Source organism: Ricinus communis, chromosome 8, assembly GCF_019578655.1.
Source record: "Ricinus communis isolate WT05 ecotype wild-type chromosome 8, ASM1957865v1, whole genome shotgun sequence".
NCBI lineage: Eukaryota > Viridiplantae > Streptophyta > Magnoliopsida > Malpighiales > Euphorbiaceae > Ricinus > Ricinus communis.
The window spans coordinates 14725241-14745321 of NC_063263.1; the positions used below are offsets into that span (position 1 = coordinate 14725241).

Sequence of the window (20081 nt, forward strand, 5' to 3'; positions counted from 1 at the left end):
TTTGAAATTTCTTTTTAGGTTGTATAAGACATCTCAAACTCACAAGTTACAATTTCTTTTTAGGTTACATAATAATTCTAGTTTGTTTCTTTTATTTTAAAGAACAAGAATTTTAAGAAATACTTCAATATCAGCAGTAAAATTTTTTATTTCATTCCAATGCAATCTTTAGAGCATCTAAAAAACGCATATCCAATACATTCTTTATATATCAAGTTTTTTAATTATAAAAAAATCTTCCTATAAAGTAAGATTCAAATGGATTGTTTTAAAGAGAAAAAGACAGTGTTTAATGAAATATATTTATTCTTATTAATTGAATAACTCAGCAAGATGATTCAGTTTTGAAATAATTTCCAGATGACAAATACTAGCTTATTTTTTATTCATCTCAATACTCATACACAAATTAAAATACTCATACAAGTATATAAGACTACGTATATCTGTATGTCGATAGGTTGCAATTTCTACTTAGGTTGTTGCATATCAAAGCATGTATTTCTATCATGTCCTTAACATGACTTTATTTCAGCTTAGTGGCAATTTCCAATTGTAATAAATTCCAAGTTTTGTATTTTTGTTATGCATCTCTTATTTTACTTCAGTTCAGTTTTGTAAGAATTTGATATTTGTTCAATCTCTTACTAGGGGTATTTTCATCGCCTAAAGTTTATTGCTTTGGTGTTTTTCCCCTTATTTATCTTAATAAAATGAAATTGATTATCAAAAAAGGCATCTCAAAGTTTTTGCTCTTTGAATTTCTTTTTAGGTTGTATAAGACATCTCAAACTCACATGTTACAATTTCTTTTTAGGTTGCATAAGATTTTTAAGAGTTTGTGGTCTTTATTTTAAGAGCAAGAAGTTTAAGAAATACTTAAATATTAAGAGTAGAAAGTTTTATTTCTCTCCAATGCAATTTTTAGAGTATTTCCAAAAAAGTACATATCCAATACATTTTTTATATATCAAGTTTTTTAATTATAAAAAGTCTTCCTATAAAGTAAGATTTAAATGGATTGTTTCAAAAGAAAAAGGCATTGTTTAATGAAATTTATTTATTTTTATTAATTGATTAACTGAGAAAGATGATTCAATTTTGGAATAATTTCCAAATGACAAATATTAGCTTATTTTCATTTACTTCAATACACGTAAATAAATTAAAATACTCATATAAGCATACAAGGATACGTGTATTCTGTGTAGACAGATTGCAATTTCTTCTTAGGCTGCTGCAGCCCAAAGCATGTGTTTCTGTTGTGTCTTTACTATCAATTTATTTCAACTTATTGAAAAATTCTAGTTGTAATAAATATTAAGATTTATATTTTTATTATGCATCTCTTATTTTATTTCAATTCGGTTTTATAAGAATTTCTGTTTTGTTCAATCTCTTGCTACGTTGTATTAGTTTGGTAGGATTTGTTCATCACCTAAAATTTATTGCTTTGGTGGTTTTTTCCCTTATTTTTCTTAATAAAATGAAATTGATTATCAAAAAAAGACATTTCAAAGTTTATGCTTTTAAAATTGCATTTTAGATTGTATAAAACATCTCAAGCTTACAGTTACAATTTATTTTTAAGTTGGATAAGACTTCTCAAAGTTTGTGTTCTTTATTTTAAAGAGCAAGAATTTTAAGAGATATTTAAATATTAAAAAAAATTATTTCAATCCAATCCAATCTTTAGAGCATACCAAGAAAAACACATATCTAAAATATTATTTATATATCAAATTTTTTATTTATAAAAAGACTTTCCATAAAATAAGATTCAAATGGAATGTTTTGAAGAGAAAAGATAAATTTTTTATATTTAATAAAATATATTTATTAATATTAATTAAATAACTCAATAAGATATTCAATTTTGGAATAATTTTCAGATAATAAGTATTAACTTATTTTCATTCATCTCATATACGTACACAAATTAGAATACTCATATAAGCATATAAGGATTCGTGTATTCATGGATCGACAAGTTACAATTTTTTTTTAGGTTGTATCAACATCTCAAAATCACATATCACAATTTCTTTTTAGGTTCTATAAGACATTTAAAATTTATACTTTTTATTTTAAGGAGCAAAAGATTTTTAAAAATATTTAAATATTGAGAATAGAAGATTTTATTTCAGTCCAATACAATATCTAAAGCATCACTAAAAAAAAGTACCTTAAATACATTATTTATCTATAAAAGAATTTTAATTATAAAACTTCTTCATATGAAGTAATTCTAATAGACAGTTTTATGGAGAAAGACAAATTTTTATTTTTAATAAAATATTTATTATTATTATTAATTCAAAGTCAGTAAGATAATTCAGTTTTAGAATAAATTTTAAATGATAAGTATTACCTTATTTTCATTCATTTCAATATACATACACAAATTAAAATGTACATATAATCATATAAGGTTACGTGTATTTGTGTGTCGATAAGTTACAATTTCTTTTCAGGTTATATAAGACATCTCAAAGTTTGTGCTCTTAAAATATATATTTTTAGATTATATAAATTTTTAAAAAAAAAATCAACTTTTTGGAACTGATTTCAAATATTTGCTCTAATTTAACTCAAAGATAGAGTGTTATTAAAATAACTAAAAGAACATTCAAGAAAAAAAAATTGAAAATGCGCAAAAGATTCCTTATTTAGCTATCATGACTAAAGTAATTAGCATAATTCATACACGCACAAGACAATAGATATGCTCTTACTGAATACTGGAGTGCAATAACTTGCTGTCCTTTCAGTTACAGGTTTAATTTACAATGTCCTTTTTATTTAAGCAACTATTTTCATGGTAGGACATACATACACTGCAAGAGGGTAATTAGTCTATCAAAATAGTGGAAACTATATTTGGTTTGGGTTGCCATGGAAAGGGTAAATAATGATTTGTTTAAGGGTCGGATCCGATCGCTTCACATCTAACACCAATCCATTATACAAATTCCAAATGGTTCCATCATTCTTGAACATCCATCGTTGGCCAGAGGATGCAGTGCTGCAAGAGAGGATCTTGACAATTGTTTCTCGTATATTAGCATCACTTGTAAGGCAGTTTTCTGGTTTTGCAGAGGCCGTATTGAACCATCTGCATAAAGAGCCCATTGTTGTTCAGCCTTTTCACTTGTACACTCCTCTAACCATACTTTTCCAGTATTTGCTTGCAAACAGAGATCATTTAGCCCAACAATGGATGTTACAAAAGGTTGTGTATTATTACTATGAAGCCAACCTTGATTCGTATGTTAGTCTGCACTATAAGTGTGGTACCATTGTTTCCTGATGTGGCTTCCAAAACTAAACCAGATATGGGATTTATGATGGTTCGGTTGTCCCATATTTGCCAACGGGTGGCACCAACTGTAGTGGTAGTGCAACACTTGCCATTATATCGAATTGTACCGTCTTTTCTCAAAGTCCATAACTGATTCCAATCTGTATTAGATTTGCAAGGCCACAATTGTATTGGGTTTCCATCGTAGAATTCTTCACCTCTAACATCCACACATACACCATTTCGACCCGCGATACGTACTGTTGGCTCAGGATCCACGCAAACATCATCATTCAAATTTGGGACCACTGGCCTTGTAAGCAAAGAAAACTGTGTTGATGGTGGACGTGCACACCTATACACCATGAGAGCTATGATAGGGATTAATTTACTCGCATCATACACATTGAACTTGGAACCATTACGTCTTTGCAGTTGAATTGGACTAGCAAAGGCTCCTTGGTTAGACTCTTGAACTGCAGTGGAGAGTCTCCCCTAACTATTTCAAGTGTAATTACGCTAGGATCTGGTGCAGATCTTCGATTGTGTCGAATTCTTGTGCGTATTTCTCCCTCCGATATATTGGAATCTTACTGCTTCTGAAGCCATTTGGATGCAAACAATGAATGAACGAGCTAGAGTTGGAAGCTGAGTGCCACCAGTACTATAATAATAAAGCGCTGAGATAGCATCCTCCAGTGGATCATTTGCCAGCTCGATATTTTCTCTCAAACCTCCAAGTTGTTCAAGTCTATCATAGTTTCCACCAAAGGTGAATGTATATGGATTTTGAGCATCTATGAAAAGAAGAGTAATTGCTTCTGCATCTTCAGAATTGTCAGGACGAAAGAAATATGCGTAATTTCCAGCACGGTAACCGACCACATATGCATTGGCACATCCATCGCCAATGTAACAGAATGCTCTGCCTGATTTGAGAGTTGAACTAAAACAAATCGTTGGCTTATAGGCAAATCAACTCTGTTTCGCAACACTGGTATTTCTTGTCTCATATCATCTCCAGTTGTTAAATGACTGCGCACAGCATCGATAAAGTTTGTGTAGCTTTGCGCAGTGGCACCCGCAGTGATGAAGTTTATAATTGGGTAATATGTTGTTATCCCCTAAAGTGAATGACCACCCTGAGGTAGATCCAAACCAAAGCCATGTTGCCACTGAATAAATCCAAATTATAATAGTATTTCCTCCCAGTTGCATCTTTGATTGCAACAATTCTAGCTGTCCAAATGCATTAATATTCTCATAAACATAGATGATCCATAAGAATATATATATAAACATTTCTTAAAAAGAAAATAAAAATACTTTGATAAAAAGAATGAACTTATAAAATTAATAGAGAAGATGTATGACGAAAATAAACTGAGAAATAATATATCATAAACAATATTTTTAAAAAAAATTATTGGTTCAATGAAATATTCGTAAATTAGAAATGAATACTTATAAAAAAATAGTATTATTATTATTATTATTATTATTATTATTATTATTATTATTATCATATGAAACTAACTTTATTTTTTTTAGTTCTTCTTGCCGTTAAAATTGGGGATAGGGATTATAATAGGATCTAGTCCTTAACTAATGATTTTATTTTCCCTGATAAATAATGCTCCATTAAGTAGGTTAAACTAAAGATAATACTGTATTAAGAGATATCCAGTTCTCAGCTGTTACGTGCAGACAACGCCCCAGGAAATTAATTCGTTTTTAATAATCGACATCCGAAGTTCAGAAGCAAATTATGATAAGCAGATTATGTCGAAATTATGATGCATTAATATTCGTTTAAACAATTGTTTCAAGGAAATTAATTCGTTTTGAATAATCCACGCTTATTGTACACATAAAGCTCATTCAGTATCTCCTTCAAGAATTGCGCAGGTTGATCAGTTTCTTGCACAAGTTGTTTCAAGGCCCAATTTGGCTGTCTTTCGAATAACTTGAACATGATATCCTCCAGTTCCCCACGATCCCTCCTAGTTCTTTTCATGTCTGACTGTTTTAACTGGTGCTGTTTTCTTCTTATCCCTGGAACTAGATGAAAAAAGGCCAACCATTCCTGGCATGGGTCTCATGCACTCCCCGGTCATTGTCAATTATTTGCCTATTCTTAATCATGGACTTGTTTGTTCTTTCACGGCATAAACTTCCATACTCCTCCGTGTTCTCCTCATGGGGATTCATGTCAAATTTATGTTCCACTTTACCTTCCATATCAACCCTTCCTTGGGTTGTCTCAGAAAAAACAGACATAGGAACGAAGTCTTTAAACATATTCAGAGAATAGCTCTTTGGCACATTCCCATTCTCAGTCCCAGCCATCTCCATAGTGAACTGAAGAGAATCGTCAGAACGGAGAGGATCGAGGGAGAGAACGACCTTATCTACAGGATGAGAATCAGAAGAAGAAGCATGACTTTTCCATGACCTGGCAACTACTAGAGGACACTTCATCAACCATACCTATCTATCTGCCTTTGCAGTTTCCAAAATACCGCTACAACAGCCATGGTCTTCGTCCATTTCAGGACTTTTTTTTTTCCGTTTGTTTCGAGATAATACTTCTTTATCCTTCTTCTTTGTGGTATCCAGTTTTGATTTCTTTGCTTTTACTTCCTGTTTCCAAGTCTCTCCTCTTTCGTCTTGCCCTTCCCCTTAACTAATGATTCATAGATTGAGGATTCTGCAGCCAGAATATGACAAGGTACTGAAAAGAAAGAAAGAAAAAGTAATACAATGATGGTTGGGGTTGGGGAACAGAAAATGCTTTTCACATGCAGAATAAGTGCAAGGTGACACAAGTGGGTGTTTGGTTATTATAGTGTATAATGTACTAAAAGGAATAAAAGATCTTACAATATGTATCTTTATACGCCCATATGTATACGTAAAATATTTTGATGTAATTTTAAAAGAAATATTTATATATACTAACAGAGTGTTTCGTTAAGAAATTTTATGCAATTGGCAACAACTAATAATTGATTTAGTCTCAATCAGTTTTTAATCTCATCGGTTCTATTTTAAAATTTTTTTCTTATCAATTGATAGTTAATTCAGTTTTTCTTATTTATTTAGATAAAATTATCTTTATTAAAAACTTATTAATAATAACTTATTTTTAGTTGATTATATATAATTATTTTTTATAAATTATAATAAATAATTATTATTTTCAAATTTCACTTAATAATTAAATAATTGTGATATTAATAATTTATTAATGAAATTTTAATTATAATCCCTACTTTTAAAATAAATTTTATCAATATTTTATATAACAAATTCAATTGAGCTAAATAAAATTAATTATAATATTTTTAATTACTATAAGTTATTCTTTTTAATATATATCATTGAAAAATAATAGAATAAACTAATTAAAAATAAATTATATTTGTAATAATTATTGACCGTAACTGCTAATAAAATTTTATCAAACGGCTTAACTTATCAGCTATCAGTAATTAGCTACTAGCTATCAATCGAACTAAACATGCTCTAACTAATATATCACAGTTGATAAAAAGAAATTACTTTATTTTCTTGTTGATTGGAGTTTAATTCTCTTTAGAAAGCAATTCAGATATTCGTTTATATGCATCTGACCTATACAAGGAATGCGTAATTAAGAGATAGAGATTTTAAACATAAAAGATAGAGATTTCACAGCAATAATTAAAAATACAACAAGAAAGAAAATTTCTTCTATTAATTCCCAATTTGGAGAATTCACAGCAATAATTAAGAATGCATATAATAAAAGAAAAAATTTCTTGTATTAATTCTCAATTTTTTATACTCAATAATTTTAAATAACTATAAATCGGCTTCAAAGATATTTTTAAATGAGTTAAATTAATAAAAATTAAGATAAGTTTCTTTCTCATTTTCACTTTCCAAAGAGGAGTATCTAGCACCACCAAAAGGATTTAAGGCTCCATCAAATATAGATTTGTAATCTATATAATGGGTATATTGTGCCTAGTGAAACTAGAGAAGGCATTACTAAAAGAGGATCTTCAACTTTAACCACAAACAGTACTGAGGAAGGTGATATCAATTTTCTAAGTTTTTATACTGAGTTGATGAGATTTCTCGGATTGTGAAGAAGGGAAAATTGGGATTTTGTTAAATGATTAAAACTAAAATGAAATTTTATTATATTAGGGTGATTTTGTTGTTTAATTTATTAATTTTTTATATATTTATTCATGAAAAACTTAAATTTGAGATGTCCTAATTTGTCACGACCCCATCTAAGGGCCCGTTACCGGCACTAGGGAATGGGTAGGCGTAAGGCCACCGAATCCCGTAGTAAACCTGACACTCACTGACTTAAATAAATTTCAATCTCATTTTACTGATGCCACAATTATCTTAACAGTTAAATTTTTCATAACTAATTCAGTCTGCCAGAAGAATTGGGCGAGATCCGAAACTACAGAAAATTTCAACTGATATATCTACTATTTCTACTCCGAAGAATCTAAGAATTTACAAATTTACATACCAAATCAAATATATCACCCGATGATAAAGGAGTCGGGTTACTAGATAAGAGTCGCGAGAAGACTAACAGTCACGGATCTGAAAAATAGTAAAATTAAGACGGTCAGAGAGTGAGTTAAAATCATATATCCAAAAATATTTGCATATACTTCGATCTTACATTTATTTAATTTGAAATAAACATAAATCATGTAAAAATTAAACATGTCATGTTGAACGGGTTGTCGAAGCCCTTCAAAATAAATTACTGATTTTCCTAAATTAACTTGTAGAAATAGTAAAACCAGGTCGAATCCCAAGGGAACCAATGTGGATAGCTTCTCAAAGTAAAATAAGAAAGGGGAGATTTTGAATGTTTGAATCAACATTATAAATAAGCAGAATATAATGAAGGCTGAATATTAAAGTAAATAAAAATTAATCTTAATAAATTTCCAATTCAAGAGTGCTAATTTCATCCAATTGTAATCATGATCACAGGCTAAAATATCAATCCTTATATTCAAGTACTTAGTCTACTTATTCGAAAAAGCCGCAATAAATATAATTTACTCAAACCCAACATCTAAATCAAAACTTACCATTAGTCAATTGGACACGATAGCGTTCCATATCAACTTAATAATAGCATTAAGAATAATGAGAATGACTAAACCAACATTAATTAATTGAGATAACTGCAATTAAAATAATCTTGTTCCTTTATTTACCTAGAGCCTATCATACAAGCTATGTAATTCGAATAAGCCGCAATCACACACACATGAGCCAGCTCCTTTCTACTTGTATCAATCGTTCATGACAATTACGGATCACAAACTCAAAGTTTAGCAATAGAAAAATCAATATCAAAGTTGAGTCGTCAGTTCAATCAATATCAATAATTCATAAATAATAAGAACAAAAAATAAAAAATACTTGAATTAAAGAAGAATTCTGTTAAGCACAAAGCCTCACAAGATCACAATTGGAATTTATTCACTCTTGAATTAGAAACTAAAAACTTAGTCACTCATGGTGGAATAAGAATTTACAAAAATTGTAGAGAATGGAAGAAGAATAATAATATGAATAATAAGCTCCAAATATCTAGTCGTCCTTATATAGGAAGTAAAACCCTAAACCCTAATAAGAGAATCCTTATAAAAAAAAATAAGCTTTTTATGTAATCTTATCCCTATAAGGAAGGATAATATAAAGAGTAAGTTAAATTAAATAAAATCCTAAATACATGGGGGAAAGTTATCTTTATCCAACACTTCAAAAAATAAAGGAAATTAACTAGAGATAGATCCACCACAAATTAATCTCTGAAAATTTTGAAGCTCTCTTTCGCATCTTTCAGCACCTCATGGGACGCAAGGCGTGGTCACGCCTTGTCAACAGTAGTCTTCTGCACATATTTCTGTGGAGCTCATGGGCTGTAAGGCGTGGCCACGCCTTACCGATAGTGATCTTCTATGCAAATTTCTACATCTCCTTCAAAAGACTTGGTTTTTTGACAAATGATAACTTAAAAACATGTCTTTAAGCTGAATTTTACTCCATCCTTGATATTTCATCTCCTAAGTCAGAATAAACAGAATTTCCATAATTAAGTACATTATTCAACCAAATCGTAAGGGAATTAAATATAATAAATATAACTATTTATGACCTATCACATATCATGCTTGAATAAAATAATTTTCACACACAGCGGGATAGAGTACTTCAGTAGAACCCTAATCCTAACACTAACATCTCAATCAACCTCAATACTGACATCTCAACTAGCCTCAACTCTAACATCCCGACTAATCTCATTCCAACAGGACTAGCGCCTAGAGAGCGAATCTCGATCAGGGGCCTTACCTCCAGTATGGTCTCTTAGCCTTTCGGCTCTCTTAATCCAACAAGTCTGGCGCCCAGAGAGCAAGCTCGATCAGAGTCCTTACCTCCAGCCTGAACACTTGATTTCCAACTAAGCTGGCGTCCAGAGAGCAAGCTCGATCAGGGCAAGTCCTAAACTTTCCTTTTAAATTTACCATTTTACCCATTTTCCATCACTCACGGATTTATACCAGTACACTCATCAAACCAGTATGTTCTACTGTCGTCCCATCCCGTGTCATCATGCAATAATAAAATCAATGATAAAGGAAATGATATATAAATGAATAGTAATCAAAAGTATGATACAAATGAATAATAATTAAATGGATAATTTGAACTTGCAATAAAATAATCACGATAGCAAATCAAAAATTTATGCATGACACGTGCATAAGCGATATATGACTTTAACTCACAGCTTTGGCGACCTCCTAGCTCTGCTCTGGTGCCTCGGATGGAGCAAGCCGAACAGACGAATTATCTAATCATGGAAAACAATTTAACCAAACGCTCAACAATTGACAATTAACCCTAGGTCTAGATTTCTAGTACTCACTGTTTAAAATCTCGACTCGAGTAAATTCTATCAAAAATTCGACAGAACCTCCCCTATAACACGGACATTTACCCCCCGTAAAACAGGTCCAGGACCTGCCAGAAAAATACTACAAATATCCAAAAATTTAATACGACGGGAGTCAGGTCCCCAAGACTTTACTATTTTTTCCGACTGCCCCATACAACAAAAACACGACCTAAGGCAAGCAGTCCAACAAACAATTATTTTAACACATAAATATTTTCTAATACACAACACAAATCAATAAGCACATAATTAAATCAAAGAATTCCAAAAACAACGGGCCAGAGAAAATTACCGAGACGCTTGATCGCTCGGTCAACTCGCCTTCAGCCGCCGAAGTCCGATCGACGATCTGAACACACCATCGGACTCAAAACGACGTGCTGAAAACAATCCCTGCTTTTGATTTTCTGATTCAACTCCCGATCATCCTGAGAGATTTACGAACGATCTCAGTCGTCGGTTTGCAAACGAAGTCTGATCGCCACGAAACCAGTGCCATTGCGAAGCTTGAGCTAAGGAGAGTCGGGATACATCCTCTGATCATCCAAAGCTCGTCGGAGCTCGCCGGAATAATCCGAAAATGCTGCTGCCAACACCTCGTCGGAACTCCCTCTCTTGCCACCAAAATTGACACCGCCACCGCCAAAAGGAAGCTCTCTCCGAGGGGAGCCGATCGCCACCGAGATCAGCCGACAAGGCCGCCGGAAACATCTGGAATGACATCTGGAAGCCGCTACTTCTACGCGCTTGCCGACGTCAGCCGCTTCGCCGGCCAGCGTTCCGCACCCCCGGTGGTCGGCCTCCAACGCCTGCATCCCTCCTTTCCTCTTCTCCCCCACGCCTTCTCTCTCCCCGATCTCTTTTCTTTTTCTTTCTTCTCTATATCGACTTTTGGTCCCTGAACTTTTCTTTCTTACTTTTTGGTCCCTCAACTTTTTAAATTACTAACAATTTCGTCCTGCAAAAATTTCAATTAACCCCCAAACATCTTTTTAGCCTTTCAATTAAGCCCCTAACTATTTAATTTGGGCCAAAATGGAATTATTGAACATACACAATTACATATATACCCTTGCTTTTAAATGTAAAATTACCAAAAAGCTCTTACCAACATATTTCATTACAAAAATACCAAAAATACAAATTTTCATTAAAACCCCATGTTAATGAAATTATACTTTTAATCCTTATTCCAAAATAAATTTCCAATTTAGTCCTAACACACAATTAAATTAAATAACCAATTTGCCAAATATTCTCCAACTTAAAATTAAATACCACTAACTAATTAAAATACCCATTTCCCCAAAAATTCTTTTATAAAAACATCCTTTACAATTTTTTTCCAAGATTTTTCAATATAATTTTATTTATATATAGGCTATATATATATATTTGGAGAAAATATGAATAACCAAAATATAATTATTTCTCAAATAATTTACTTAATTAATTTCTTAAGAAATTAAACAAATTGGGTATAAAAAATAACTCCTTATTTATCTAGCATTAAAATTCCATTTAATTCATTCCAACTAAACCAAATAAAAATAAAATTAAATTAATTTAAATAAAGACTCGTTTATTAATCATTGTTAAAAGAAAATTTCAGGTATTACATGATTAATATGCCAATGAATAAATATTGAGTTTATTTCATGAATGAAAGTTAACTTTATTCTTTATGTTAGAGATCTCATTGCTAAAAGATTAAAAAGAAAAATATTAACAACTTATAAGTAATAAGGTTCGGCCGCTTTTCATAAGATAAGAAAAAGAAAAAATAAATAGTTCGTTCCAGTGATTTTGATATTTGATTGTATCCAAATCTAATTATATTAACAAGTTGTATATTTCGGTCACTAACTTAATTCGCACCTTAATTGTATATCATTCATGAGCTATGATTGATAAAATTATAAACTTAAAATAAAAATCAACTTAAGCTAAAAAATTACAAGTCGCATACTAAATGCATAATAATAACAATGTTGTCACCGATCTGAACAACAATCGAATAAATATTGAATTCAAGAATCATGATTGTTGCATGATTATAAAGTATTGTTGCGGTGTTTTCAATGCTAAGTTGGCTTACAATGGTATATATGTATAAATAAATGTAAGTGAATTTGCACTTAAAAGCACACCTAAAGAGATAATTAACATAATTCATACAATTCATCTTTGTCATAAGTAAAGAAAGCACAAAGACTATATAGCCTGTGCTTTTACTCTTATTCAATACTGGACTGCAATAACTTGTTGTCCTTTCAGTTACAGGTTTAATTTACAATGTCCTTTTTATTTAAGCAACTATGCACCATAACAGGACATACAAACACTACAAGTGCAAGAGACTAGGAGGATAATCAATACATCAAAGTAATGACAACCATTTCTGGTTCGGGTTCCCAGTGAAAGGCCAAATGATTATTTGTTTGAGGCTTGGATCCGATTGTCTCACATCCAGCACCAGTTCATAGTACAAATTCCAAATGGTCCCATCATTCTTCCACATCCATCTTTGGCCTGAGGATCCAGGGCTACAAGAGAGGATCTTGACAATTGTTCCTTGTGTACTAGCATCACTTGTAAGACAGTTATCTTGATTTTGTTGAGGCCGTATTGAATCATCTGCATAGAGAGCCCATTGTTGTTCAGCCCTATTACTTGCGCACTCCTCTAACCACACATTTCCACTATTTGCTTGCAAGCAAAGATCATATAGCCCAAGAATAGATGTCACAAACGGTTGTGTATTATTAGTAGGTAGCCAACCTTGGCTAGTGGCATATATGTTGGTCTGCACTGTAAGTGTGGTACCACTGTTCCCTGATGTCGCTGCTAAAACTAGACTAGATCTGGGATTTATGATGGTTCCATTATCCCATATTTGCCAGCGGGTGGCATCGGTTACAGCAGTATTGCAATCATAGATCATCACATAATGTCCCGGATTGTACCCGTAAGTGGTTGAACACTTGCCATTAGATCGAATAGTATTGTCTCTTTTCAAAGTCCAGAGCTGATTTGCATCTGTATTTGACTTGCATGGCCACAACTGTATTGGGTTTCCATTGTGGAATTCTCCATCCCTAACATCAACACATAGATCATTACGGCCCACAATACGCACTGTGGGCTCAGGATCTACACAGACATCATCATTAAATGTTGGCACAACTTGCTTTATAAGATAAGGAAGCTGCAGTGATGGTGGAGGTGCACACCTATACACCATGAGAGCTATGATAGGGATTAATGTACTCACTTCGTACACATCGAATGTGGAACCATTACGTCTTTGTAGTTGAATTGGACTAGCAAAGGCTCCTTGGTTAGACTCTTGGATTGCAGTGGAAAGTCTCCTCCAACTATTCTCAAGTCTAATTACGCTAGCATCTGGCGCAGTTCTTCGATTGTATCTGATTCTTGTGCGCATTTCTCCCTCAATATATTGGAATCTTACTGCTTCTGAAATCATTTGAATACAAACCATAAAGGAACGAGCCAAAGCTGGAAGCTGAGTGCCACCGGTACTATAATAATAAAGCGCTGAGATAGCATCCTCTAGCGGACCATTCCCCAACTCGATATTTTCTCTCAGACCTCCAAGTTGTTCCAATCTATCATAGTTACCTCCAAAGGAGAATGTTTGTCGACTTTGAGCATCTGTGAAAAGATGAGTAATTGCTTCTGCATCTTCCGGATTGTCAGGGTGAAAGAAATAAGCATTGTTTCCTGCACGGTAGCCAACCACATATACATTGGTGACATCCACTGCTAATGTAATAGAAAGCTCTGCCTGATTTGTGAGTTGAACTAAAACAAACCGTTGGTTTATTGGAAAACCAACTCTATTTCGCAATACTGGTATTTGATGCCTCACATCATCTCCAATTAATAATTGCCTGCGCATAGCATTAATAAAGGTTCTGTAGCTTTCCGCAGTGGCACCTGCAGTGGTAAAGGTTATCGTTGGGTATTGTTTGAGCAATGGGATGTTGTCCTGTGATGTGAATGACCACCCCGAGATTGATCCAAGCCAAAGCCATGTTGCCACTGCGTACACCCATACAATAAAATTTCCTTCCAGTTTCATCTCTGTTTGTTTGCAGAATTCTTGGAATTCTATTCCCTGTCCAAAAACATGAACCTTCTCTTAAATCTAGCTTACTTTTTAAATAAAGATGCATGTAAATGCAATTAATACAGTTAACACAAAGAAATGCTAATCCAATTGTTCTCGACCATTAAAATAGTCAAGAAGTTAAATTAAAAGGAGATCATTATTTATAATTAAATGGAAGAAAATTGCATGAATATATATTGTTGAGCGGAGTTTCAGAAATATATATATATCAGGAGATAAGCTGCCTCAGAATATCAAAATGAACAACTCTTAAGGGTCAAGTTCAAAATATACATGCATGCAAGGGACATTGAAAACAGAAATTGGAGGAAAAGCTGCATCACTTACAAAATCTCTAATGATGCACTCAGAGCAAGAGAGATGGTTTTTTTTCTAGGAGAAGCAAGAGATGGTTTCTGAAGAAGAGAGCAAGTGATGGTTTTTAATTCTTCTGCATCAGACATCGTCTCCTTTTATAGGGAAAGAATCTACTCTAAATTATTTTTAAATTTTCTTTTAAGGATTCCAAGAAGGCACTGTGCTCATCTCCTGGTGGTTGAAGAACAATTTAAAATTAAATAAAAAAGAATCCGTATGCTCTAAAACTTCAGTATTTAAAAAAAGAAATTACATTTCGTTTTTGTTATTCGTAATATGATTCTGGGTAACATATTCAAGCACTAGTTCTGGAGCCAAGTTAACATATGCTCGGAAAATCATCAATCGTGTTTTTTTTCTTTATTTTAAAAAACATTTATAAATATTGTAAGGAATATTTAAATATAAATAAATAATAAATCTTACGTAAGTCCAATGCATATATTATAGTTTACTTTTTATTTTATTTTTATTTCTGTAAGTATTAATGGTATTAATTTTTATTTTTTTGATCTTTTCTCTTAGAAACTTTTTTTTGACTTTAATCAATAGGAAAAATAAAATAAAAAATATTAATTAATAAAATGAATGAAAACTCATATTACATTTATTAAATTTAAAATAGAAAATAAAATATGGCATTCCAAATATGGAGAAACAAATCAACTCTTTATTTATATTTAAGAAATAAAAATTCTATTAAAGTTCTATTTTATGAAATGTTAAAATGAAAATTATATATGTTGATACTCACTTTGTTCTCAAATACATTCTTTTGTATTTGATATATTTAAAAAAATTAAAAAATAAAATTTTTTATTTAAATATATGCCAATTAATATGTTAACTACCAATATAGAAGAATAATTTAATCTAATTTAGCTATTTTTTCTATCATTGAATATCTTTTTAGTGGAAGTGAATACTAGTTTATAATAGTTAAATGAATGAATTAGTAAGTTTAAGTGTATTTATAAAAGGATATTCTAGTCATATTAAGTAAATTCTCACTATAATTAAGGCTATTTAATAGGTTTCTTAATCTTAGTATAAAAACCTTAAACAACAGATATTTTAGAATGGAAGGAGTATTAATTTTATAATAAAATTAAAGTAAGTTACCTATTATTCAGGCTAATTTGCTAATTGGACAGTACGGATTTTTGCATTGGGAAAAACCCATTTTGAAACCCATTAAGATTTAGGATTATAGAGTGACTCATCATGGATAAGTTCAGCATCAAGACTATATTTTCTTCATGCGCATGTGCTGCACGTGGGTTTGATATCAGGGTTTTATTCTATTATATCCACAAGCATAGTCTGTTCCTGAGGAATTAAATAAATAAAAAACATATATTTAATTTCTTAAATAAATGTTCTCACTCGTATACATAAATTCCATGTGCTCTTAATGTTCTTATTGACGAATCAATCGTGGAACATTGTGCTTATTAATAATGATTATTGATCTTTGTATTTTTTGACTCTCATTTTTAATAAGACTCAAGTGTTCAGTTGCACTGATGAGGGCCCTAAGGGAGTTCCAACCTAATTGAATACAAATTAGAGAAGAGTAACTCAAATTTAATAAAATATTTAAATTTAGATATGTATTAATTACCTTGTTGGTGTAAAAAATTATTGTTTTTGAGAGCAATGCTAATTTAGATATGTATAAACTTTGACTCTTAAATTCAAAGCAAAAAGTGTAAGTCTAATTAGTTGAATTTTTTTGCAAGTCTAATTAAATCACAAATACTTTTCTGATCAATCAATTTGAGACTATATTCAGTTTAATTCACTTTTCTCTGTTAAACAATTAAATTTTATAAATTATTATCGTTCAAATTTTTATAAATTGGATCAAATTAAATCACAAACACTTTACTGATCAATAAATAAATAATACTAAATAGAATAAAATTATATATCAATTTGAGTTAAATTTCAAGTTAAAAATATTTTTAACTAAAAAAATAAATAATGCACGGAAGTTAGAATACAATTATTTACTTATTTCAATAAAATAAAGAAGATTAAAAGTATATGTGTATATATATAACCATTGATATTCTTCTTCGTCTCTCTCTTGCATATAGTTTCATTGAACCATCGACCGTGAATGCATTTGGAATTCCTATAAAAACTAATGAAGAGATAATGCTTATTCAGATCTTGAAAAACTCGGAATTTGATTCCTTCAAATAACTTATATTACCATATTTAAATAAAATGCAATTTCATATGTCTATAATGGACATAAAATAAATAAATAAGTATTTTTTAACTGATATAGTAAAATAATTATATATTTTATTAACTTCTAGCTCATTAAACTTTAATAAATAAAATAAAACGTGCTTCTATTTGTTCTATGCAATACAAGTAGCAACTCAATGAATATTAATTAACTAAATTAAATATGAGCAACCATCCAATGTTTCTCCCATTATTGTTTAGGGTTCTGCTTATTGCTTTTTAAATGTTTTTAGGATTCAACTTACTTTTTTTTAAATTACAAATAAGAGGAATGATATTTGAATTAAGATTTTATTTAAGTTTTATAAAAATCATAATGCAAGAATTTTCTAAAAAATCACCCATTTTAATATATTCTCGGTATTCAACTAATAAATTAACAACTCTAATATTTTTTATATTTATTTCTTACACTTAGTTCTTTTTTTTTTAAAAGGAAAAGCTTCAATTCATTTATATCTTTGTTTACTTGAAAGACTTGAGGTAGGCAACTATTGTTTTTTTCTATTTTAATTACATTTTTCTATTTAATATTCAATTGTGATGCTTATTAGTTGATCAACAAAATATTTGCTAATTTAGTACTACTGAGGAATTAACTATCTCAACAAATATTAAGATTTCTGACTGATAACACAATTTGAAATATTATACGATTACACATGCTATTATGTATATATTTATTCTTAAGAATTTCAGTTTAATCTAATTGAATTTTATCAACTAAATAGCTTAATTTTGTAAAAATATACATTAGTTTTCAGTTTGGTCCGGAAATTTTAAAATCATACCAAATAAAAAATGACTAATTATATAAGTGAAGTAGTGTAATAAATTATTTTTTTACTCTTTAAGCTTTTATCATATAGTAATAGATAATCAAAGGAATGGAGTACCTCCAATAAATAAATAAAAGAATAAGTGAACCAATGTAAAGATAAGTTTATTTACTTTGTTGATTCAAGATAATTTTATTTACTTACTTCAATGAAATCATATCGATAACGTGACACATGGAGAAGTGTATAATAGAACTAGTGGCATTATGCAATCTAGCTGGCTAAATGTATAACCTCTAAACATTATCAATTTAATTCTGACATCTTTTAATTATTTTTCTATGATAATTCTCGATTTTTATTTCTAATACTTTTCATTTTTAAACATATATTTTATATCATTAAAGCTCTAAAATATTCTTAAATATTTATATACAATTTGAATCAATCAAATATAAAATAAAAATTAAACTTATTTATCATTGACATAAAATTAATATTAATATCTAATTATAGTTAAATAAAAATAATAATAAATTTATAATTATTGTATATATCTAATATATAAAAATAATTTATATACAAAAGAAAATTTAATATTTATTTATCTGATTATTTGTAATTAATTTGACTTAAATTTTATAGCAACAAACTTTCTATTTCTTAAGAGAAATAAGAAATGAGGCGGTTTCTATTAATAAGATAATCATATTTCAATGTTTGAATAATTTTTAATAAATCAAACATTAACAATGAAAATCACTCATTCCCATTCCCATTTCCACTTTATTTCTTTATGAATCAAACCACTCTTAGTTGTTGAAAAGACAAAAGAAAAATTGGAACATCATGATTATGAAAGCCATGAAATTGATTTAGTTTGTCCAACATTACGGATATCACAATTAAGAGACAATCCCATAGAATGTGAACATGCCTTGCAAAGAATTTAATCAATTGCAACAGGCTTCTTGTTATTTCCATCAATGCATGAACTTCCAATTCAAGGGTCCATTTTACTTTTTTCTTATAAATAAATAAAGGTGATAGTGACAAAATCCTTACTAATCATAGCAAATTCAATAAGGGAAATAGTGGAAGATTTAAAGCTGAAAAGTCTTAAACGGTCATTTATACGGCTTCCTTTGTTGGTAAGAGTTCAAAAAATGAGAAAATATGTCAAATATTAGTTGAGTGCTCTTATGTTGATCGTAAAAGAACCCTGAAAACATCTAATGGGTTGCGCTCCTTTTTATGCAATACGTGAAGAACCACAGCAGGAGCTGGATTTTGATCTCACTTCTGATCACAGAAAAGAGGAAGAGATCTCCAATTTGAAGCTTGAGCACTTCAAGGTGAAAACATTTAGTCAAAGAGGAGAAGGAGAAGGAGAATGAAGAGGGAATCAAGAAGGAAATGGGACTTCAAGTAATAGTGGTGTCAAAAGCTAAGCTAAGCTTCATAAAAAGAAATGGGGCACATTCGCTAGATCATGTAGAAACCAAAGCCTACAAAAATGAAATAACACACGTAAAAATGTTGCAAAATTTGAGCTAGGCTTCAAGAATTAAATTAAGCCACTAGATGCAGAAAATCTTAAGAATATATAGCTAAATATGTTGAGTTGTTAACATCTTCATAAGTAAGTGTATTTTTATTTCTCCATTTCTTAATAATAGTTAGATTATCGATCATTCGTTCTTTCATTTTATTCATTTATTTTTTTATTTTTTCACAATCAACATAGATTCATAAGTAGAGTTTATAATTAGCAGATTGAAGAAATAGAGATGATGGATTGCTCCATTCTGATTAAAGAAAAACAAAATTGATTGTTTTTTGTTTTCTTTGTCATCTCTTGATTTATGGAATCAAAATGTCTCACTAAATATCTTAAATTTTTATATGCTATGACAACTTAGAATTCACTTTGAAAAAGGAGGGTCCAAATTCATCTTGAAAAATATACTTATCAAGGGAAAGTATCCATTCACTTATTAACGGATCTTAATTTTTCTTCAACTACACGGTCTGATATTCTTCATTCATCAATTTTCTTTGACAAAATAAAATCTCTTCCCCAATTCACTTGCATAATATATAGTTTCATGGTTGTCACATATATATTGACATTTGATTGAAGTCGGTCCAATAATTTAAAAGAAAGCTCCTATGACAGAATGTCCAAACCTTAACAAGAATATGCAAAATGCAAACCGTAGTCTC

At 30.5% G+C, this 20081-nt stretch overlaps 1 protein-coding gene and 2 pseudogenes across 1 annotated transcript; all 3 read right to left on the reverse strand.

Annotated features, from left to right (window-relative positions):
• Positions 1–2731: 2731 nt before the first annotated feature.
• On the reverse strand, positions 2732–4519 carry LOC8276111 (annotated as a pseudogene).
• Positions 4520–5135: 616 nt separating this feature from the next.
• LOC8276109 lies at positions 5136–5866 on the reverse strand (annotated as a pseudogene).
• Positions 5867–12487: 6621 nt separating this feature from the next.
• LOC8276108 (ricin-like) lies at positions 12488–14880 on the reverse strand. The gene is made up of 2 exons (XM_002533562.4): positions 14785–14880; positions 12488–14442 (listed from the first exon to the last, which is right to left on the reverse strand). Exon 2 carries the CDS (start codon positions 14404–14406, stop codon positions 12682–12684), a length of 1725 nt encoding a protein of 574 aa, XP_002533608.1. The 5' UTR covers positions 14407–14442; positions 14785–14880; the 3' UTR covers positions 12488–12681.
• Positions 14881–20081: the final 5201 nt, after the last annotated feature.

What these genes read in the sequence shown, in the direction of transcription:
- LOC8276108 (XM_002533562.4), bottom strand. Translation starts at nt 14,406, where the DNA reads ATGAAACTGGAAGGAAATTTTATTGTATGGGTGTACGCAGTGGCAACA.